Source organism: Castor canadensis, chromosome 8 (genome assembly GCF_047511655.1).
Source record: "Castor canadensis chromosome 8, mCasCan1.hap1v2, whole genome shotgun sequence".
In the NCBI taxonomy this organism is placed as follows: domain Eukaryota; kingdom Metazoa; phylum Chordata; class Mammalia; order Rodentia; family Castoridae; genus Castor; species Castor canadensis.
Window position 1 is genome coordinate 13,623,650 of NC_133393.1, and position 24,442 is coordinate 13,648,091.

General features: G+C 39.7%; 1 protein-coding gene across 1 annotated transcript in view; it reads left to right on the forward strand.

Annotated features, from left to right (window-relative positions):
* The first annotated feature begins 61 nt into the window (after positions 1-61).
* Xpo5 (exportin 5) overlaps positions 62-24,442 on the forward strand; it is a 43,316-nt gene continuing 18,935 nt past the window's right edge. The window contains exons 1-16 of the mRNA XM_074082095.1: positions 62-380; positions 1,661-1,782; positions 2,866-2,938; positions 4,782-4,919; positions 5,084-5,266; positions 8,150-8,176; positions 8,744-8,929; positions 9,516-9,592; positions 11,739-11,838; positions 13,925-14,008; positions 14,606-14,731; positions 15,848-15,938; positions 17,683-17,811; positions 18,694-18,824; positions 22,682-22,837; positions 24,314-24,355. Of these exons, the coding sequence (XP_073938196.1) occupies positions 276-380; positions 1,661-1,782; positions 2,866-2,938; positions 4,782-4,919; positions 5,084-5,266; positions 8,150-8,176; positions 8,744-8,929; positions 9,516-9,592; positions 11,739-11,838; positions 13,925-14,008; positions 14,606-14,731; positions 15,848-15,938; positions 17,683-17,811; positions 18,694-18,824; positions 22,682-22,837; positions 24,314-24,355 (1,770 nt within the window). The 5' untranslated portion in view covers positions 62-275. The remainder of the gene's footprint in view (positions 381-1,660; positions 1,783-2,865; positions 2,939-4,781; positions 4,920-5,083; positions 5,267-8,149; positions 8,177-8,743; positions 8,930-9,515; positions 9,593-11,738; positions 11,839-13,924; positions 14,009-14,605; positions 14,732-15,847; positions 15,939-17,682; positions 17,812-18,693; positions 18,825-22,681; positions 22,838-24,313; positions 24,356-24,442) is intronic.

Consider the following 24,442-nt stretch of genomic DNA (forward strand, 5'->3'; position numbering starts at 1 on the left):
TATGAGTAGTCGTCACAAGAGCGCCGCCACTTCCGCAGGCGCGTGCGCCTGCGCAGTGGCGGGTCGGGCGCGTGCGCAGCGCCGGGTCCTTCCCGGCTCCAGCTTCTGGGCTCACGCTCCTCCTCCTTCTCCTCCTCCTCCTCCTCCTGCTCCCCACCTCCCCACCCCCCAGCCCGCGGCGGCCCGGTACTAACGTGTGGTCGCGCCAACAAGCCGTCCGTTCCTCGCGCTCCTGGGACGGCCGTAGTGGGTGCTCGTGGCGCGTGGCTCCAGCTATGGCGATGGATCAAGTGAACGCGTTGTGCGAGGAGCTGGTGAAAGCTGTGACGGTTATGATGGACCCCAGCTCCACCCAGCGCTACCGGCTGGAAGCCCTCAAGGTAGCTGGGGTCCCGGCGCCTTGGGCCGGCCCGGAGACCTTCGCTCAGTCCTGGCCTCCCCAGCGCCGCTCTAACTTAGGTCGCCTCCCGCCCACGCGGCCCCTGGACCTCCTTTCCAACTCTGGTGCGGGAGGCGGTTTTCCCTCATGGCCCTCCTTGCCTCTTCCCACCCCAGGGCTTCTCGCGCGCTTGCTTTTCGTCCCGGAATCTCTCCTGTCCCTGGCTGCTTCTCATTCCCTCCGCCACTTTGCACTGCCGGTTCCAACCCTTTCCCCACTTGTTTTCACTCTTGGTCGCACCGCGATCCCCTCCACCCCGAGCTGCACCCATTTTCACACACACCCAGTCCCACATCCCCTGGCCTTTCAGTAGCGCACGTGCAGATACCCCTCCAACGCCAGTCTCATTCTTTGCGGTCTTCCCTGCTGACCCAACTCTGCTGACACTTCCCAACCGGCCTCCAACTCCCAGAGGGCCCCTTTACTTATAACCTCATTGTTGCTGTCTCATCTGTGTCTTGGGCGTTTCTGGGCTAATTCTTACACTCCTGTGTTTTTCAGCGTGTGATATTCTTCGATTGCTTTGCATTTTTACAAAAAGCACTTTGGTTTCCTGGAAGTAGTTTTCTTTGAATCCGGATGCTCTGCTCAGGGACTAATTTCAGCGTAGCAATTTGGGAATGCTAATGCAAATGAGGATGCAAATACTGTAGAGCTTATTACCCCATTAAACAATGCTTACTGTAGGCGGTGAGAATGGTCGAACACTACATACGTATGACATTACTACATATTTTAGGTGATTTAACTTCATGAAGTAGAGTGAGCATCACTTGGAGGAAACTTTACATGGATAGATGTATGTCATGGGGTTTGGAATCAGAAACGATTGGGTTTTATTTGTTTTTTATTAAATATTTTAAATAGACATAAAAGTAGAGGGAATGCTACAGTGATCCTGCATGCTTGTCACCTAAGTTCAGGTGGTACACGGGTTTCCAAGGAGGAACAGATAGCCATTATCTCTAACATCATTTTCTACTCCTGCAGGCTCAGTTTCTTTTTCTACTCCTGTAGGCTCAGTTTGCTTTCAGCAAGCAAGTGGCCACAGCTTGCTAAATCTGGAACCATCAAAGTGGAAGAATTATTTATCACTTCATATTCACAAGATATTGATCAAGGTTTTGCAACTTAAAAGTATGGCTTAGGTTGGGGTTTCTTCATGTTTTATAGGGTCTACCTTTTCTTTGCTCCTTCAAGGAATAATAACTTTTCTTTCAGTTTTGTGAAGAGTTTAAAGAAAAGTGCCCGATCTGTGTACCCTGTGGCTTGAGGTTGGCTGAGAAAACCCAAATCGCCATCGTCAGACATTTTGGTCTTCAGATTCTGGAACATGTTGTCAAGTAAGGAGTTCTTAGACATTGCTGTTGAAGTCTGAGAGGCAAAGCTTTAATTCTTATCTAACCTAGAGAGGGGCTTTTTAGGTGAGTAGAACATTCCTTAGGAAGAGAGGAAAGTGGACATAAGGAAAGGGGGAATGAGGGTGAATATGGTGGATGTATTTTGTATTCATATTCGAAAATAGAAGAATGAAACCTGTTGAAATTGTTCTAAGATAAGGGATAGGAGGGAGAATGATGGAGGGGGTAAATCTAAGACATATTGTAAGCATACATGTAAATATCAAAATGTATTCTCCTATACAACTATTATGTGTAAATTTTTTTTAAAAGAAGAAGAAATCAATCATTGCCAAGATTTTACCAGAGGAGTGCTCATTCAGGACTTTTAACCTTTTTCTTTTTCTGTTTCTTTGTCCATATATACTATATTGCACATACTAAGCATTCAACAGGTATTAACTAATAAGTGTTACTCAATTTATCCAGCATTTATTGAGCTCCTAGTATATGTAGCAGAACTCAAGGCCTTTTAGAATAAAAAGTAGGTAAATCTCTGATTAGGTACTGTGTCTTTTTTTCTTTTTGGAGTGTGTATCTTCTCTAAATGACTCGGCCAAAGCAGGATTACACAAGAATAACTGAAATCCCCCTCCTAACTTAAGTCTCCTACACTCAGTGCCTATCAGAAAAGTGACCTTTTAAGAATGAGCCAGCCCAGGAAGAGAATTAGTACTGTCAAGATTATATTTTCTGAAGAGCAACTAGGTTGTTAGAATTGTAATAGATGGATATTTGGTTTTGACCTATCAATAAAATCATGGGGAAAAGCTAATTTGTGGCACAAATCCTGTGTGGATTCCAGTTAATGGACCAGAGCACATATCAAACCTTTTCCCAAGAATTTTTCTGTTGGAATTTTAGTTGAATGTGGTGTGATTTGTCCATTCTTCAAGGGGTACAAAATCAAAAGTATAATTTCTTAATGAAATCGCCAACATAGTATAAAGCAGGAATCAAAGCTATTCTTTTGTGAAGAGAGACTTCTAACATGGTTCTGATGATTTGCTGTGTTCTGGTTGTCAGGTTTCGGTGGAACAGCATGTCTCGGCTGGAGAAAGTCTACCTAAAGAATAGTGTTATGGAGCTGATTGCAAATGTAAGAAAGGGGTGGTTGGGAGACTGTTTCCAAGGTAAATTAGACAAAGTGATTTCTTCTAAGTAGCATTTGTATAAAGATTCACTGGTTCAGCCAGGCACAGTGGCTCACACCTATAATCCTAACTACTCTGCAGGCAGAGATCAGGAGAATCTTGGCTTGAGGCTAGGCTAGGGAAGAAGTTAGACCACATATCAACAAATAGCTGGGTGTGGTAGCATATGCTTGTGATCCCAGCTACACAGGAAACATAGGTAAGGAAATCACAGTCCAAGTTAGCCTGGGAAAATGTGTAAGATCCCATATGAAGAAAAATAACTAAAGCAAAAAATGGCTGGGGCATGGCTCAAGTGGTAGTGTATCTGACTAGCAAGCACAAGGCCCTGAGTTCAAACCCTACTATGGCACAAATAAATAAATAAATTCATTGTTTCACTATATATAGGCCAGACAGTATGGTGTTAATAACGATCTTCAATGTAAAAAGAACCATGCTCAAGAAATCTTAATTTACCACATTTCTCTTACTAGGTTAAATTAATCACCCTGACATGTTGACTTCTGTTTTTATTATTACAAAGACAGGGCAGAGAAGATTAAGCACTTTGAGCAAATGAATAAGATTCTTAGATCTAAATTAGATTGAAACACTGTCTACTTAGTTCCCTTTTATCAAACTGAACTACTATGTGATACTAGCCAGGAAAAGCATTCAGAATTAATGCTTTTATTTCAGATGTTAATATGACTTTAAAATGTTTAAAATCTATAGCCTTGCTTCTCTTTTTTATAATAAAGGGCAGAAAAAATGGAATTCTTACCCCTTCTAAGTCTAGGAGAAGAAAAATTCCCTTCAAAATTATAAATTAACTAGCTAAGACTTCTGTTTTGCTAGTTCTAGGAAGACTAGGAGTGAAAATTCATTAGCCTTGACATCAGACATCAATAAGAGAGACACTTAATAACTATTCTATATCTTTTAAAACTAGAATTAATGGTAAATTAGTCAATTGCTCCTGTATTCCATCCCATTTTATCAGCCTCTCCATGTACACCTTATTTCTGTATTCCTTCTCCCTGACAGTCTGTAAAAAATGAAGCAAGATGAGTCAAGGGAGGCTCAAGCCTGGGAGACGAGATTTGGTGGGTGTGGTTCAAGGCCAGCTTGGGCAAAAAAAAGTTCCTGAAACTCCATCTCAACCAATGGTGGGTCACAGTGGTGCACACCTGTCATCCCAGCTACCCAGGAAAGCACAAAAAGGATCACAGTACAGGCTGGCCTGGACATAAAAGGAGACCCTATCTCAAAAATAGCCAATATATAAAGGACTGGCAGACCAAAAAACACTGGCCTCCAGTAAAACATTTGGGCTGGTGGAGTGGCTCAAGTGGTTGAGCACCTGCCTAGCAAGTATGAGGCCTTGAGTTCAAACTCCAGTACCACCAAAACCAAAACAAAACAAAAGGGCTGGTGGATTGGCTCAAACAGTAGAGTGCCTGCATGGCAACTACAAGGTCTTGAGTTCAATCTCTAGTACCACCAAAAAAAGAGGAAAAGAAAAAAAAAAGAAGCTCTGTGAGAGTTTCTTTAGTTTGTAAAGAACAGTGATGTTTTTCCTGGTTCTGTAACAGGCATTTTATTAGCTGATACAACCTCACTGAAGTTTGAAGTGAGAATGATTAGTGAAGGTGCAAGACAAGGGACTCAGACATGGAGAATAGGTTTGTTGGTTCTGTTTAGTTTTAAAGCAGACCTGCTGCTGAGTGTTTAACACTTCTGCAGTCCAGTTTTTGTGCCTAAAATTCAGATTTGCAGACCTTAATATCCATTGTTCTTTTTCAGGGAACCTTGAGCATTTTGGAAGAGGAGAACCATATTAAAGATGTTCTTTCTCGAATCGTGGTCGAGATGACCAAGCGGGAGTGGCCACAGCACTGGCCTGACATGCTCATGGAGTTGGATGCTCTCTCCAGGCAGGGGGTATGCAGTGCAGTTTGTTACCTCTGTGTGCTTGTCTTAAAATAGACTTCAGGGTTTGCTGATAGTGATGGGGTTTGTTGTTTCATCAGCAGAAAATAGCTTTTGGCCATAGCTACAATGAATAAGGTGCTTTTAGTTTAACTAGCTTATTTCTATTGGCGCAGGAAACACAGACAGAATTAGTGATGTTCATCCTTTTGCGACTGGCAGAGGACGTAGTGACCTTTCAGACACTTCCCCCTCAAAGAAGAAGAGATATTCAGCAAACATTAACCCAGAACATGGAAAGGATCTTCAGTTTTCTACTTAACACACTACAGGAAAATGTAAATAAGTACCGGCAAATGGTAAGAATTCTACACCCCATAAAACTGCACTTTTCTAATATGAATTTTTTTTTTTAAGCTAAAATGTTCTTTTCGCAAAGAATTAGGCTGTTTAGAGTTCAGCAGAAGAAAAGGCCCTTTTCTAAGTAAAAAGCTAGGAAAAACAGAAGAAGCCAAAACTAATTTTCTCAAATCCAGTTCATTGAGTTTTTATGTCTACTAGAAATAGTAACTCCTTTTGAAGTAAGAAAATTCTTAAAGTAGCATAAAATCAAAGTTAATATTTAATATTTGCAATGGCAGATTTCTGATGAGTCTGAGTAGTATCCTATTAAATCATGGTGTTCTGTTTGGTCCTGGTTCCTTTCAAGTAGGCTGCCTGCCAAGTTTATTACACTGTATAATAGGTGATGTTTTTGTTCTTCCTGAGCAGGTTTTTCTTGTGCAGTAAAGAGTAAAACAGACACAGTCTTCCTACCATTGTAATTTTTAAGGTTCACCTTTCCAAATAAGGCAGCTTAAAAGTTAATCTAATACAGTGGTTCTCAATGTGGTGATTTTTGCCCTCCAGATGATGTTTGACCATTATGGAAACATTTTGTTTGTCACTACTGGGAGGTTGTCACAGCTCGGGGACAACCCTTTGTCTCCAAAGGGTCAAAGAGTAATTATTGAAGATCTTCTCTAATAAATAGTGCAGCTGGACGCCATGGCTCACGCCTGTGTATTAGCTACTCAAGAGGCAGAGATTGAGAAGTTTGAGGCTCAAGGCCAGCCTGACAAAAAGGTCCAGAAACCCTCATCTCAGTCAATAAAAGCTGGGTATCCCAGCAACACAGGAAACATAAAAAAATTGACACCCAGTGTTTTTATTATAATGGGCTCTTTCCTCAGTATACTGCCCCGAGATTCTTCAAGAGAAAATGTGTGCATTACAGATCTGTTTCTGCTGAGCAAGGTGCCACATGTCTGTAATTGTAGCACCTGTCACGGAGGCGGGAGGGTTCTGAGTTTGAGGCAGTTTGGACTATGTGTGAGACCCTGTGTCAACAAACAAAACTCGTGTGCTGAGGAAAAAATAATCTTGTCATTTCCCTTAGTAAACAGCCTGCAGGGAAAAAGAAACAGTATCACATAAAGATACGCCCATACCTTTTATAACGTGGGTCGTCATCTTCGAGAAATGGAATGTGGATCTCAGGTGTTTTAGCCCTCGGTTGAGTTATTAGACTCCAGGGCTCAGGACAACATTTCCTGAAACAAATGTTGATGGGGTTTTTTGTTTTGTTTTTGGCGGTACTGGGGTTTGAACCCAGGGTATTGGGCTTGCTAGGCAAATGCTCTACCCCTTAAGCCATGCCTCCAGCTCCAAGTGTATTATAGTCTAGACATAGCAGTAGGTTAGCAGTGTGGCTCTCAGCAAATATACTTTCTTTATTAGGAAAAAATCCTTTTGTCCAAACAAAAAAGGACAGCATTCCATAGAAAAGGTTATTTTACATCTTCAGAATAGCAGCATCTCGGGTAATCAACTGTATGACTTGAGAAATTACGTGTTTTGGTTTTTTCAGTTTTTATTTTATTTTTTGGTAGTGCTGGGATTTGAACTCAGGTCTTCCTGCTAGAGAAATTGCTCTTTTAAGTTACTAATCCAGGAAAGATAGGATCTATAGAGCTACACTTTAAGCACTTAGTTTTAAGAAGCATCACAACACTATGGCATTAAAAATAATGTTGTCATTCAGCTGTAATTAGTGAAGTCCATTGGTTTTCAAATACTTTCAAGTTAGAAAGTTAGATGCCCTAGGTAAGGCATGTGCTAGAGCAGGTCTGGCTGGTGATGGCTCTGACACAAGCTAGAAGCCTGTCCTCTGTCATCTTCCTTTGCCTTGGGTTTAGTTCTCGCCATCCTTTAGACCAGGCTGCATCATCTGTACCAAGAGGCATGTTCTGTAACTGGAATTTCTTAGTCCACTTCTTAGTTCTTTCTCTACTTCTACCCCTTCCCTTCACCTTCTCAACTGGGAATTGAATGAACATAAACAAAGAGATGAATAGATTATTTCCTCTATTCCTGTGTCAAAAAAGGGCTCCTCGCTCCTGCACTGGCCCTGGGAGTCATGGAGGATTTGTTAGAGAGGAGGGTAGAGGCTGTTGTCATTTGGAAACTTCATGATCCCAGTGGTGGTAGCTTTCAGATACTGCAGACATTACTCCCACTTCTATTATTTCTCCTCTAATCATCTTCAGGAGTTCTTAATTTTTATTTTCAGAAGTTGCTTAGCAAAATGTTGATTTTCTTTTTTATAAGCATCTGAATTATAATATAGTAGGTTGTTTTGTTTTTATGACAGGACTGGGGTTTGAACTCAGGGCCTCACACTTGCAAAGCAGGTGCTCTGCTGCTTGAGCCACACCTCCAGTCCATTTTGCTCATTTTATTCTGGAGATGGGGTTTCACAAACTATTTGTCCAGACTGGCCTCAAACCTTGATCCTCCTGATCTCAGATGCCTGTAGTAGGATTACAGGCATGAGCCACCAGTGCCCAGCATTATGTTGCATTTTTATGGAATTTGAAATATAAGTATAAAAATCCTGTTTGTATTAGACAGTCATTGTTTTGATGTTTTACCGTGAAATATTTTGATGTACATGATTTTCATAGTTATGCCTATACGTATGTGATCATAAATTGTAATCATTTAATTTTGTTTCTTGCTTTAACCTATTAATAGGGCAATATCATTTATGAATTCTTAATAAAATTATATTATTTCCCAAAGTTAAAAGTTGCATTAGTATTTTAATAGTAATTATTCAAGGATCTTGACCGGGGGTGTGAAAAGTTACTGTGAAGCCTTTTGCTCATTAAGAACATTGGATCTTTATACTTTTCTTTCAGAAGACTGATACTTCTCAGGAGTCAAAGGTAAGCACTCTTTGGAGAATTGAAAGGCTTCCTTAAGCCTTCAGGTGCAGGATACCTATACCTAGTGAACTCAGGCTTGGGATCTTTTTGACCACTGAGCTGTAGTGGAAGGGAGGTAAAATGAGAATTATATTTAGGATTTCTTTAAAAAAATAAAAATAAAAGGGCCACACGTGCCTGTATGGGTTTCCTATTTTTGTTTGTTTGAGGTTTTGTTTGTTGTTGTTATTTGTTTTGGTGCTGGGGATTGAACCTTAGGGGCTTCCACATGCTAGGCAAGCACTCTACCACTTGAACTATGCCCCTAGCCGTTTTGTTTTTGAGTGTCTCACCAACTTAACCCAGCTGGCTTCGAACTCTCACCTTTTGCCTCTGCTTCTCTGTAGCTGGGATTACAGGCATGTACAATCATGCCCAGCCCAACGTGATGGATGCTGAGAATGCCATTGAGTACATTAAAAAAAAAAAAAAAACTCATTTTCTTTTTATAAGTGGAATGCATAAGTTCAGTTATAACCACAGCTCCCTTATATGTTAGTACCTCATAATCAAAGTGATTTGGTGCAGGCTCAAGCGAACTGTCGAGTAGGACTTGCAGCCCTGAATACTCTAGCTGGCTACATTGACTGGGTGTCTATGAGTCACATTACTGCTGAAAACTGTAAACTCCTGGAGATTCTGTGCCTGCTTCTGAATGAACAGGAACTTCAGTTAGGAGCAGCTGAATGTCTACTCATTGCAGTCAGCAGAAAAGTAAGTGACCACTTCAAACTGACTTGTCATCAGGGTCCCTGGGTTAGGGTGAGTGTAGGTGGGGTTAAATTGCATGTTGTGGCAGAAAGACATTTAAAGGTTTGGGATTTTATTTCTTAAGGCCAATTTATTGACTCCCTCCAATCTTTGGACAAAAGTTTGCAATACTGCAGAGATTCATTGGCAGAATGTATAGGAATTTGTCAGGCTACTTGGTTCTGGAAACAGCCAAGGTTCTTGGGACTTCACACTTAAATAAAAGGAATGTTGACATTTAAAGCTTACTGCTAGGTCAGAGAATCTTAGAAGGTGGCTACATTGGCTTTTTATTTGTCCTGACTCACAAGTGGACTGTGACTTTTCTCCCTAGGATTGTTACCTGTTGATATAATTTACTTTGCTCTTGTATCAGCATTCTTGCCCAATATAATTAAAGATATAAGTCTTATCCAGATTTGGTTTGAAAGACTTGGCTTTCTTCCCAGTGTTCAGTAAGCCCTGGAATATTTGAGAAATTATCAAGACAATACATTGTCCGTATTTTGAGGGTTTTATAATGATTGTGTTTCCTTAAAATTGGGTGTAGGGCAAGCTGGAAGACCGGAAGCCCTTGATGGTCCTATTTGGAGATGTTGCCATGCATTGTATACTCTCTGCTGCCCAGTGAGTATCTTTACCTTTCAATGTGTTATGCTTATTTTGGGGGTTTTTTGGTTTTAGTTATAGTTCTTTGGTTTGTTTGTTTGATTTGTGGCTTTAGTACTAGTGGTTGAATCCAGGGCCTCATGTATGCTAAGAGCTCACTCAGCCACTGAGCTGCACATCTACTCCTAGTGTCTTCTGATGTCTTCATCTTTTTTTGGTGGGGGGGATCTGGACTTTGAACTTAGGGCTCCACACTTGGAAAGCAGGTGCTTTACCACTTGAGCCACACCTTCAGTCCATCCTTCATCATTTTTGTATATCCTTTGGATGAGTCTTAAATTCCTACCTAAGTGATGGCAGTCATTAACAGTGTTTATAGATAAGAAAATAAGATACTCTTATAAGAATTAATCGTGCTTTTTGAAGATCTTGTGCTAAAGGTATGTAGTGGTTATTGTAGTGTCACTTTCACAGTTACCCTGACACCTCATCTTCTTGATTCTCTCTTCCACTTTGATGATCCCTGGGCCTCTAAGTAGCCTTGATGACAAGGCCTGAGAATACACTTCTTCATTAGGCCAGCATCTGTCCTAGTGCCTGCCTTAAGTGCAGAACTCCAAGTGTTCTTCCCTTTTCTTCTCCTTAAGCTAGTCAGTGCCCAGTGTACTGAGGCTCTTGGAAGCAGTAGGAACACTCTGAGAGACAGGTGTATGAATCACATGTTGTATACTGAAATAATAGCTTCTGCTCATTTTCTTCCAGTTGCTCTGGAATATATTAAGGCATTTCCTGATAATGTGTTTTTTACCAGAGAATAGGTTAAACTGCATATTGCAAATAGTTAAAGCTATTGTAACACCCTCTTTTTGATACTGCTCACTTAACTTGTTAGGTCCCAAGGACACGTGAAAAGGTGTATGAGATGCATGTGCTGCTTAGAGCTTCCTATTCTCCTTTCTAATACAGCATTTTCCTAAGGAAGCTGCAACTCCGTTTGTAAGGAATCCTATTAATATCCAGTTATTTATTGGATAGTCCCTGTGGTTACTGCTTCTCACATCTATCTGTTAGTTCTGTAGAGACCATGACATAACACAGAGGTGTCCCATCTCTGTTCAAGGATACTATACCACACCCATGGTTAGTAAAGCTGTAATTCAAGTCCAGACAGGCTGGACAGTGAGCACTGGAAGCCATAGTACCAGAGAGCCTAGTCTTGTTTACTCTGAGGCCCCTGCTCTCTTTGCCATGCACTACTGCTTCCCTGTGTCCACTGATGCAGTTGCTGTTCACGCTAGGGGTTACTCATTGCTGTTCGTGTGAATAGTCCTATATCATTTCAGGTCAGGTTTTGTCACCAAGTAAGTTATAATTTTACTTATTTAGCAGGCTATTTGGACTTTTTAAATTTTTTTATTTTTTTGGCAGCACTGGGATTGAACTCAGGGCCTCCCACTTGTTAGGCAGGCGCTTTACCACTTGCACCATGCCCCCAGCCCTAGCAGGCTATTTGGATTCTACTGGATTGAGATGTGAACTAAATAATTTGGAAAAGTGAGACACAACATGTTTTCATTACAGTCTTTTTTAATTTGTGAGTGGGATAAGGAATTATTACATCCCCAAAACTCTCTTCAGGTCCTCCCTGGGTGGAGTGTTTTTTTGTGCAGTTCCTCATAGATGTATTGTTTTATGCAGTCACACACAGACCTTATCTTACCTTATCATCCCTAAATACTCCAGCACATAGTTAAAAGTCTCCAGTGAGGGAGAGTGCACTGAACCATATTCTACATCTGTATGTCAGTATTGGATTTTTGTTGGTTTTTTTTCGAAACTTTGATAATTGCTAAAGATTTGAATGGTGAGGCACAAACCAGACACTTCCATTCAGTGGGGATTCTCTGTTGCTTCTTCTCTTTTTTTTAATGTACTGGGGTTTTGAACTCAGGGCCTTCACCTTGAGCTACTCCACCAGCCCTTTTTCATGATGGTTTTTTTTAAAGATAGGGTCTCATGAGCTGTTTGCCTGGGCTGGCTTTGAACTGCGATCCTCCTGATATCTGCCTCCTGAATAGCTAGGATTACAGGCGGGAGCCCCTGTCGCTCAGCTCTGTTGCGTCTTTTAACATGCAGCTAATCACACTATTCTCTTACCGTACAGGACTGCTGATGGAGGGGGCTTGGTAGAAAAACACTATGTCTTCCTGAAGAGACTCTGTCAGGTGTTATGTGCACTGGGCAATCAGCTGTGCGCATTGCTGGTGAGCAAGTGCTTGCTTTCTGGAGAGGGTCATTTGGGGAGAGCTTTTAGAAATTTGGGTTTTTTATAAGGATTGCAGGTATCATTGATGAGAACCTGATGGAGCATTGCCCTACTGATTATTTCTTATGATTATATATATTAAATTATTTTAATAGTTGGAGTGATAAAAATTTCTTTTATCAAGTCAGTAATAGTTACACCAAACAGCCATATCTGTTATTTGATAAAGTCAACATTGCTGTGATTTTTTTTTTTTTTTTTGGGGGACAAGGTCTATGTAGCCTCAAATTCATGATCCTCCTGCCTCAGCCTCCTGAGTGCTGGGATTATAGGCATGTACAACACCCTGCCTTTATTCTTATGAGTTTTTGTTCTTAGTGGACTTTAATCTACTGAGCACATTACCTGTCTAAGTTCTCTTAGCTCATGTAACGTAGACTTGAGTAAAATATCCCCTTCCCAGGAGATCTAGTTTGGTGGTAGGGCACTTACTGTTTTCTAATCTAAAGGATACATTATTGGATCATAACAGAAAACTTTACTCTGATTGAACTGGACAAACCTGTCTTCCGAGGGATATTTAAAACAGTCTTACAGGCATTTGCAGTTGATGCCATGCCTTTTTGTGGTGATTTAAATGACTAGAGAGTAGTTTGAGATGTAAGGCACATACCATTGAGTGGGTATTTAATAGGTTAGTCACAAAAATGCAGCTAGGCTATGTCTGAAGAAATAATAATGGGTTTTTTTTTTTTTTTTTTAAATTTCTTCATGTATTCTTTTTTTTCTTGCAGTACTACTTTTAACTTAGGAAACAAGCTTGCTAGCCAGGTACTATGCTACTTGAGGGCCTCCCTATTGTTTTTGTTTTAGTTTTTTTTTTTCTGTTAATTTTTGGTAGAACTGGAGTTTGAACTCAGGGCTCTGTGCTTGCATAGCAGACACCCTGCCACTTGGAACTACACCTCCAGTCCACATCTGGCCTTGAACTGTAGTCCTCCTGACCTCAGCCTCCTAAATAGCTAGAATTACAAGTGTAAGGCACTGCTTCCAGCTCATTTTACTCACAGAGCATAGAATGCGGTGTTTTGCTTTTGTTTTTATTGTTGGTTACGTTGCACAGCTTGATCTAAAACTTGTGGGCTCAAGTGATCCTCCCATCTCAGGCTTCCAAATAGTTGGGGCTATAGGCACATACCACCACTTCCAGCTAAAAGTTGTTTTACTTTGTTTTCTTCTTTGTGGTACTGGTGATTGAGCTCAGGGTCTTGTAGATTCTAGGCAAATACTATCACTGAGCTACACTCCAACCCCCAGAATGTGATATAATGATGATTGTGGAGATAAAGTAGTTTTCCTATGTTTGAGTTCTTGAAATGTCACCTTCCTTCAGATAAAAGGAAGTACATAGTACTATCAGAACTGAAACTTTTTTCTTTGGTGGTGCTGGGGTTCTAAAAGAGCTTTGCTGCGTGTTAGACAATTACTGTACCACTGAGTTACACTCCCAGCTCAAACCTTTCTTTTCATTGTTCTTTGGGTTTTGTTTTGGTTTTTGCAGACAGGGTACCACTATGTAGCCCAGGCCCCTACAATCTGTGATCCTCCTGCCTTAGTCTCCCAATTACAGGAATTATAGGCATACACCACACCTGGCCTTCAAAAAAAAAGAAAAAAATTTTTTTTTTTTTTTTGGTGGTACTGGAGATTGAATTCAGGGCCTGTACTTACTAGGCAGGCACTCTACTACTTGTGCACACCACAGCCTTTTTGCTTTAGTTAGTTTTCAGGTAGGTTCTTAAGTTTATGTCCTGGTTGGCCTGGACCACAATTCCCCTTCCCACAGATCTGGGATGACAGACGTGTGCTACCACACCCAGCTTTCAATAGAAAGCTGATTGAGATAGGGGTCTTGTGAACTTTGTGCCTGTGCTGGCCTGGAACCAGGGTCTCCCTCCTAAGTAGCTAGGACCTCAGGCATGAGTCACTACACCCTGCACTGGCATTTATTACTCCTCCTTCCTCTTTCCCCTCAATCCCTACCTAGTCAACATGATTAATGTAGTGTACTTTTTCTCTTACAGGGTGTAGATTCTGATGCAGAAACACCAGTGAACTTTGGAAAATATCTGGAATCTTTTCTTGCTTTCACAACCCACCCAAGTCAGGTAAACTTATATAGATTACTTCTTAATTTTTAGTTAGGTAATCTGGCCTGTAATATTTGCAGCTCCTATGTGAGGTGTGAGTGTTCAGGCCCTAGAGAACAGCTCTAGGTATCATTTCATTAAAAGAACTATTGGGTCTTCTTCCTGAGCTTCTCACTGCAGTATCTGAGTCAGCAGCTTTTCTCTTTAGGTAATATCCACTACTGCTCAGTGAAATGTGAGGTATACCCTGGGTGATTTGGAACTAAAGAGATTTTAAACATACAAGTTTGATAACTTGTGGTAGTGTAAAACTAATATCACCTAATTCAAGAGTTCTCTTCTATACTCTGAGAAGCCAGTATCCTTTCCTGAATAGAAGAGAAAGCAGTAGAGTTCAGTCCATAGTCCAGGACTTACACCTGCCCCACAGCCTGTCCCGTTAACACGTGTTCCGTAGGACTGATAAATGTCAGTAAAGTCAATTTCAAAAGAGATTTATTTCTGTGGAAAAATGTAGCTGAAGACCTCTAGGCTAAGTAGTACTCTTGGCTAAATAGATCTAAATCCTTAAACTTGAGTCTTTTATTTGTTTTGTTTTGTTTTGCTTTGCTTTAGTTTCTACGCTCTTCAACTCAAATGACCTGGGGAGCCCTCTTCAGGCATGAGATCCTATCTCGTGATCCTTTGCTGTTAGCAATAATACCAAAATATCTTCGTGCATCTATGACTAACTTGGTCAAGGTATGTAATGGGAATTTAAGTGTGTGGATTGTAGGTGAACACACATAATAAGGCTTTGGCATCTTTTGTGTGTGTGTGTGTCCGCGCATAGGTTGGGTGGGGTACATTGTGGCAGTTACAAAAAAGTTCTTACAATGTATCAAACTTGAATTCATCCCCTGCCACCACTCTTCCTTACCCCTCCACCCCCATGATTGGCATCATTGACAGCTCTTTTTCAGTCACTAAGATCCCCTGGGCATATGCTCTTATTCTTCAGGAAAAAAGCAGTCCGTATTTCTTAACTATAACTATTCTTCTATATTTTGGAGAATTTAAATATTGAGTGTTGGATGAGGTGCTAGGACAGGAGCAGTGACTATACAATGTAATAATCACTATTCAGGAGTTAAAAGCAGAATTATCAGAGTATTCAGTTTGGAAGTACATAGGAGGATGGAGTCAGGAAGATTCTAAGAGGTGGTAATATCTAAGAATTGTTTCTAAAGGTGAAGTACGATCGGAAAGGGAGAGAGCATGGAAGCAAAGATTGCTCACTTTCTTGGTAGTTAAGAGTTGTTCATGAGTTCTCTGCAATGTGCTAAGAGCTCTTGTACTTGACAGATTCATTTTGATTTGTAAAGTCACAGAATGGGACTCATTCAAAGGTCACCTTATTTGCTCAAGGAATTTACCCAGCACATAACATGTTCCAGTTCTCTGTCATGGTCTTTAGTACTTTTTTAAATGAAACATTCATAGTTTCACACATTTCTTTCTAGTGTTCAGCATGTAATGAGTAATAGTTCTTAGTTCTTTCCTCCTTACTGCATATTGAATTACTGCTTTGTCTTGGAACATCTTCATACTCATAGGCCCTAAAGTCCAGAACTGAATTCTTCCTGAGGATCCTAAAAGAGGATATCAACTGAAGTGTTCTCTTGTCTGCTGTTCTACTATCTCAGGCATACTGAACATGGGGGAGCAAACTGGATTTGGGGTAGAAGAGAGCAGCATTTCATATAAACCTTAAACTTTTTTTTTTTTTTTTAAGATAAATCACAAAGTGCTTGAGCTCTGAAGCTTATGCACTCTTCAATAGGTCCATTTTCATTTCCTACCCCTTTCTCTTTCCAGATGGGCTTTCCTTCTAAGACAGACAGTCCCAGCTGTGAATATTCTCGATTTGATTTTGATAGTGACGAGGACTTCAATGCTTTCTTCAACTGTAAGTGATGTGGGCTGGCATTTCCTCCTAATAGTCTTAGAAAGGCATCTAGTGTTATGAATCATGGTGCATGATGCTTGGGGTTCTTATTAAAGATCCCCAAATCCGGACAGCAGCCTTTTCATGATCTTAATTTCCCATTAAGAAGGGTGCTGGGACCACATTCAAGCATTGTACATTCCCTGTTCCACCTTCTCCTCGCCCTACACAGGTGCACAATCTCTGAACATTGTTGTTTAGGGATAGTAAGTCATGCTCAGAACACTCTTGGTTTAGTTACCTCTTACCATGTGGTTCTTTCTTCCCAGAAGAAAGTGGGAAAACCCATTATATCCTAATTCCATTCTGGGTTTTCTGTAGTCTGATTTATTTCGTTTGCTTTGGTCATACACTCAGGGCTTTACACTTGCAAGGCAAGTGATTTACCACTTGGGCTACTCCACCAGCTAGTGTTTTTTGTTTTTTTGAGACAAGAACTCCTATGTTTCCCTGGCTGGCATCCAACTCACTGTGTAACCCAGACTGGCCTCAAATTCACAATCCTCCTGCCTCTGCCTCTCAAGTGCTGGGATTACAGCATGAGCCACAATACCTGCCTCTCCTTTCTTTTTAAAATAACTTATTGCTGTGAAATTAATTTACCATATAACGCATACATTTATAGTATAATTCATTGCTTTTTGTATTTTCACAATTGTATGGCCACTATCACAATTAATTTTAGAGCATATTCATCACCCCCCAAAAAATCCTGTATCAAAAGTCATTGCCTCTCCCCCTCACCCCCCCAAAACCCTTCATTCCTCCGGTAACCAGTAATCTTTTTTGCAGTGGGGTGCTGGGGTTTGAACTCAGGGCTTCATGCTTGCTAAGGCAAGTGCAAGTGTTCTGCCACTTGAGCTATGTTCCCAAGCCCAAGTAATCTCTTTTCTGTCTCTGTGTTTTGCCTATTCTGAATATTTCATATAAATGGAATCATATGTGGCCTTATGCCTGCCTTCTTTCACTTAGCATGATGTTTTTAAAAATTTATCCATGTTATAGCATGTGTAAATATTTTGTTTCTTTTAATGTTAGTAATATTTCATTATACAAAGAGACCACATTTTATTCATCTGTTCATCAGTTGATGGACATTTTTTTTGAGTTATTTCTTTTTGACTATTATGAATAATGCCACTGTGACCATTGTGTACATTTTTGTAAGGACGTATCTTTTTGTTTCTCTCAGATATATAACTACTACTGAAATAGACAGATAATATGGCAATTACATGTTTAATATTTTGGGGAAATATTTGCCAGATTTTTCCACAGCACCTGTACCATCTATGTTTTACCAACCTGATTTCCTTTTAATTCTGACAGAAATGGAAGACTAATTTCAGTTTGCTAGATAAAGGATCTAGCTGGTAAAATAGCTTCTAGAGATAATTATTTTTGAAATTTTCTAGGCCTGGATTTGTAGCTCACTGGTAGAGAGCTTGCCTAGCATAAGCAAGGCTGTGGATCTGATCTCCAGCCTTGGGAAAGTGGGATGGGGGGAGAAGTTAGGTGAAATTTTCCGGATTTATTAACTTAAAAAGCTATGTTGAGGACTGGGGCTGAATTGAGCAATTGTTAGATTCAAAACCCAAGTCTGCAAAATAGGTTCTTTGAACACTTCTCCCCTGGGATGGATAAGTAAATCAACATTAAGTATCTATTACATGCCAGTTATTGATTCATGTCCTGCCCTTGGCAGCCTCCCGAGCCCAGCAAGGAGAGGTGATGAGGTTGGCCTGTCGTTTGGATCCCAAGACTAGCTTCCAGATGGCTGGGGAGTGGCTAAAGTACCAGCTGTCAGCATCTGTTGATGCTGGATCTATGAATTGTGAGTTTTTTTCACTGCTCAACATTAGTGTATCAAAACTACATAGGAAATAAACCTGAGTCACATGTCAAAATATGTTAGAATGTAGCTTTGCTCACTAACTCCTTCCACCTTCTTCCTAGGAAGTGAACATTTTCTTCTGGTTACACAGAGAAACAGATAACACTGCATTTTAAATGTTTTTACATTGGCATAAAATTATGTCCAGCTGGCAGCATCTGTCAGCACTTATATTTACAATCAGCTTTTGAAGGCCTGTTACATCTGGTAGCTTAAAAGTTTTAGGAGACTCAAATATTTGCACCAAGATCTGGTATATCCGGTAAATGATAGCACTATGTGGAAACAAGAAAATCCATTCATAAATCTCTCTGCCTATATCTTCCTGTTGTGAGTGATGTGCTTTGGTGACATCTGTGAACTTGGAAGATGGCACAGTTCTCTAGACGTATCCTTACAGTTGTCATGAGGCTATTGAATGTGCAGCAGCATTTTGTATTTTACATCCATTTCCTTGTTTAAAGAATTCTTTTATGATCTCAAATAACTTAATCGTTTGGAGTCTCATGAACAGATGGTAAATAGGAGGGGGGAAGAAATTAGTTCATTATTTTAAGTGCCAGTAATTGGCCAGGCACTATTGTTGATACTTGCATGCATATTCTCAAAAGATAAGGCTGATAGAGTGAATTGGTAGAGGTGGAAGCTCATTGGTAGAGGTGGAAGCAGTTTAGAATCCTTCTCTCCCTTCAACACATGTGATTTTTCTTTGCCCAAGTTTAGAGGGGTTATATCAACTCTACCAAGTGATCTCTAAGACCCCACGGTCTCTGTGTCTTCTGTGATCCTGCCATGCTTACAAGTACTCGTGTTTTTCAAAAGCCTGTTCTACAGCTGGAAGTGGAGAGGGAGGCCTCTGCTCCATCTTTTCACCTTCATTTGTGCAGTGGGAAGCCATGACTTTTTTTTTGGAGAGTGTGATCAACCAGATGTTTCGAACACTAGAGAAAGAAGTAAGTAACCATTTCCCGTGCTGACTGTAAAATTTTGATTTTGTAAACTGGTAGGAGAATAGGAAAATCTTTGGCTGTCCATTTTACAGAAGAGGAAACTGAGATTTCGGAGGTCAGATAACATACATAAGTTCAAACAGTTAGTTAATGGCAGAGCTGAGACCAAAACTCACATCTCTAACTCTGAGTCCTACAACATTTAGTGTCCATTGTAAAGAGATAAGTTTAACTTGATAATACAAAGGAATCACCCACAGGATAACTATTGCAGGGAAAGCAGTGAAGGAAATTTTGATTGGACAGTCTTAAGAGAGATTAACCATAAAGCATTTTTTTCAGCTTATGGCAGGTGACCCAGAAATTCCTGCTGGTTGATCAGTGTCCTTCTCCCCTGAATAATGATGAACAATACACTTGTTTTTCTGTAATTCATATCACCTGTTACCTTTCTCTTAGAACATTATCTTAGCTGTAGCTATAATTAATTGGATGACAGAGCACTGTATATTACCATGGGGTAATTGTTACTTGTGGAAGAAGATCTGTAAGTCCCTTGAAGATGATCCCTCATAAGAGGCATGCTAATAAATTAGATCTCAGGGTGATTAACTTCATCTCCTTTTATATTAATTCACTTCAACTGGAGATGAAGGTGAGAAACCCTACTTGGATTCCTCCTTTTTTTTCTAAGTTGGGCCTTTTACAGGTTTGATTGCAGTTACCTAGTAGAGGGGAATATCAAGAGAAATGGTCCTTCTGTTTTCTGGTATTTAAGTTAGACACATTCAGTGCCTATAAATACGAGGATATAATCTTGCTTGAACGAAAGGCAGTGGAATAGTCAGGGTTTGTCAAATATTTGTCTTTAAGTATACAAAAGGGGGCTTGGTGTGAGGGTCATGTGGTAGGAGCACTTTCCTAGCAAGCTCAAGGCCTTGAGTTCAAATCCCCAGTACCAAAAAAAAAAAAAACAGTAAAAGAAAGCATACTGTCAGTATTTGGAGAAGGAACATGCCTAGCTGCTATAGGGTAGATTTTACAATAACCCTCTGAGTTGCTGGCAGTTGAGCCCAGGGCCTTTCACATGTTAGGCAAGTGCTATACTACTTAGCTATGCCCATATCCCACAATAAACCTACTTGGTTCAAAAAGTACTGTGAAAAGTTTGGAATATAGAAGAGAAAGATGTGGACCGGGGGAAAGTACAAGGTAACAAATTATTTTAGAAATTTGGTAGGAGGCAAGACGAGTGGTAGAAAGACAAATATAACTCAGGTTTTTTAAAATTTATTTATTCGGCACTGGGGTTTGTACTCAGGGCTTCATGATTGCTAGGCAGGCACTTTTACTGCTTGAGCCACTCTATCAGCCCAGAACTCAATTTTTTTTCCTCAGGAGAATTCTGGGTGATAGTGTTTGGCCTTATCAGCAACTTAAAGTAAATCTTTTTGCTTGTTTTATTTTGTTTTGCAGTGCTGGAAATCAAACTCAGGTTCTCAGGCATGCTAGGCAAGTGCTTTATCACTAAGCTATATCCCCAGCCCTAAAGTAAATTTCTTGACTCTGAAGCCCCTTCTTTTTTCCTTCATCAAAATGAATGAGTCAGATTGAAGTATTTCAAATCAAGAGACATGAGTATTTGGTAAATATTTATATAATGAAATTGTTATTCACTTACTTGTTAATGTTATATGTTCCCGGTAGCATGCAAATGACAGATCTCAGCCTCTTCCCTTTCCACTTGGAGCTATCACTCCTGCCTGTGTAGAGTATTTTTTGCCTTATTCAGTGGTTTGTAGAATATTCTTTTTTTTTGTCTTCAACCCCTACCCCATCATAAAGTACAGCAGGTCATCTTTTATTTTGTTTATTTATCCTTCAATAGAAGAGTTGGACCAAGAGATTCTCTTGGCCAAAGGGGTTGAAAAGCTGCTCACTAATCCATAGTGACATTTTCTGGGCTTGTATTTCTAGTAATATCAGAGAACTCTGAGTAGAACCTCACTTAAGCAATGAATCAGTGTCAAGAAGAAGTTAGAGTTTGAAGATGAGGATTGATTTGCCTCCCCAGATAATAAAATATAAAGCCTACTATATTTTAAAACAGTGTAGTACTGGCATTAGATACAGCTTATTGAGACAAAATAAGCCAGGAGCAACCTGGAACCTGTATAAACATCCCAAGGAATTAAGAAATACTGCATTATTTAGGGCTGGGGATGTAGCTCAAGTGGTAGACTTAGCCAGGCATGTGTGAGACCCTGGCTTCAATCCCCAGTACCAAGAAAAAAGCCTAAAGAAGTATTGGATTATTTAATAAATACCTGTTCAGGGGAAAAAAGAAAAGTAATTGCTTTAAATATATTTATTTTTAAATTTATAAAACAAAATTTAAAAGGCAAGCTCAGAGCAATATTTGTAAAAAATGTGGATGGGATCCATATCCTAAATATTAAGCATGTATCTATTAAACATTGCTTGCAAAGTACAGTTGACATCACAGCTTCAAAGAATGATGATACCTAATTGAAGACATCCTTACAGTCCAGCAATTTCATTCCTAGGTCTATACTTCCAGAAAACTTGCATGTGTATAGAGACACCAGTATTCATATAAGCCTTTTGGTTAAGCCAAGAATAAGAAACAGTAACAACTAGCAAAAATACAGGTTAATAGATGGTGATGTATTTATAGAGCAGTGAAAAATAAAATAAGCTATAAAATAAATAGGGCTGCATCTCGTAAACATAATATTGATGCAAAACAGCAAGTTAAAAAATTGAATATATGATACCATGTAATTAGGAATATGTACATTTATGGCAAAAGTATAAGGAAAATCAAAGCTCCATGAAATCATGAACACTATTCACCATAATTGTGGCCACCTGTAGGGCTGAAAAGGACATGAGAGCATCAGTTCTCCATCTCTTAAGATTTGTATCAGTACTGTGTCCTTGTGTGTATCTCATTACTTGTAATGTCTTGCAACTTGTATCATTACTATACACAATATACACTGTAGTTGTTACTCCATCAGTAACATTGTTCTTAAAGTGAACATGTGGGAGTTAACTAAATTACTATTTTTACTTCTTTGTGTATCTGGAATTTTTACAATAAAACTTTTCTATTCATTGATAAGAAAAAAAACACTAGAACCCAATGAAGAAATAGACAAAAGGGCTGGGGACGTGCATCAAATGATAGAGCACCTGCCTAGCAAGCACGAGATCCTGAGTTCAAGCCACAGTTCCACCAAAATGATAATAATGTTTAGAGGAGAAACCAAGGTAGCTCATACAGAAAAAAAGAATTCAGAACTGGAAATGTAGCTAGCATGTGCAAGGCCTGGAGTTTGACCCCTACTAAAGCCAAAAACAACTTTGAACTTTGATTAATAAGTAAAGGTTTTAAGAAATACTTAGGAAATAGTAGAAGGGCACATTGAATAAAGACTCATTTGATAAAGCTTATAAAGAAAAGCAATTCAACTTTGAAATATTCATAACCTTTGACCCAATTATTCCAGCCACCCCAAAATTAAATAATTGAAAATGAAAACAAAAGTTTTTTGTAAAGCTATGCACTAGCGTTCCTTGCAGTAGTGAAGACTGGAAACAGTCTCAACTTCTAGTTGTAGGAAAATGCTACATCCCTGATATGGCATATGGTAGTGCCATTTATGAAAAATTTTAGTATCTTTGGGTGATGCTTAGAACTTTAAATAAGAGTTGACCGACCAGTAGTAAGCATAATAAGCACCAGTAAACTAGAGGGCAAGGGGAATTTAGCAAAATGGTTATCCATGAGTGGAGTAGCCATGTTAGCCATGTCTCTGCATCCTGCGCTCTAGGGAATCCCGGTGAGTGATGGGATCGAGCTGTTGCACATGGTCCTGGACTTTGACGTGAAGGATCCGCTCATCTTGTCTTGCGTCCTCACTAATGTCTCCGCACTCTTTCCATTTGTAACCTACAAGCCAGAGTTCCTACCCCGAGTCTTCTCTAAGGTAAAGTCCATCTCCTTTTTAAACTGTATTTCAACATTCTATGCTCATTATGTTTTTGTATTTTTTTTTTTTTTTTTTGAAACAGTCTCACTGTATAGCCCAGTCTGGTCTCAAACTTGAGATCATTCTGTCTTAGTCTACCAAATGACAGAGGCATATGCCACCACAGCTAGCTCTAGTTTTTAATAACTTTTTAAACTTTTTAAAGTATGTGAGGCAAACTAATAAAAAGCCAGTCATTGTTTACCCAATAGTTGCTGCAGATTGGGCCCTGTGCCCTTGAGGGGCACTGTGGGAAGAAAGGTACATGAACAGATATTAGACCTGTGTGACATTGCAATCAGTAGATTTAAATATTAGGAAATTGGGGGAGGAGGATAACTGGCACCGGTGGGAGGGAGGAGGTGGTGGTTAAAGGGGTAGGAGGATGAATATGGTAAAAACAATGTATACACATACATAAGTGCAAACATGATACCTGTTGAAACGGTTTTAGGAATTGAGGGGAGGAGAGGAAGGGAGACAAGTGGAGGGGGGGAATTCAATTATAATGTATTTGATACATTGTAAGAACTGTTATAAATGCTACAATGTACTCAAACGTAGCACAACATTTTAAAAAATTAGGAAACAAAAGAAGCTTAAGGGAGGGAATCAGAGTATCCTGTTAGATCAGGAAGGGATAGCAAAGTAAGGAAGAAAAAGCTATTTTGGAATACTTTGAAGAAAACATAGAGCATCTAAGTGGAGACATGTCTCATTGAACTTTCTACTTGAGTTTGAAAGTCTAGACTCTGGAAAGTGATGAGCTAAAATTAAGGCATCATCATCATAGAAGTCCTAAGACTAGAAGTGAATAGAATGTATATAGAGTTAGAATTTGACATGTGGGTCAGATAGGGAACCCTAGAGGTTGGTTTGCCATCATTGGAGGAGCACAAAGGATGAGAAGCCTCAAAGAAGAAATAAAAAAAGATAACCATGGAACTTCAAAAAAGTAGACTTATTTATTGCAACAGAAATTCTCATAATTATTGGAGAATGTCCGGTGGGTTTCTTGATTAGAAGTTTGTTCATCCCAGTGTAATTCCATCATAGAGACTAAGGAAACAGCCATATTGCCTGGGGTCCTGGAATAAATTGGAGTTATAATATGGACTCAGGAAGAGTAGATTACTCAACTTTCAATAAAAAGTAGAGAAGAAAAGATCACCATAGCTGAGTTGTTTGGGTGATGGCATAAATTGTTCTTTGACTCCATGACCTTTGACTTTGTAAAATGTTCAATGGTAAAATTGTGAATGTCAGGCCTCTTACAGAAATAACTGAGAAGATTGACTTCTGGAGTTTTTTAGCACCACTGGAAAGCTTTTTTACAACAGGGATTGTAGCTGCTAATACACTTACTGGATTTTGTTTGTAGTAACTACTGTTTAAAACCACTTGAAATGACTTTTTTTTCCCTTTTCCTCTTAGCTATTTTCATCTGTCACTTTTGAAACTATTGAAGAAAGCAAGGTAAGTCCATTGATTGTTTTGTTTTGAGGTAGGGTCTCACTATATATTCCAGAATGGTCTGGAACTCATGATTCTCTTGCCTCAGCC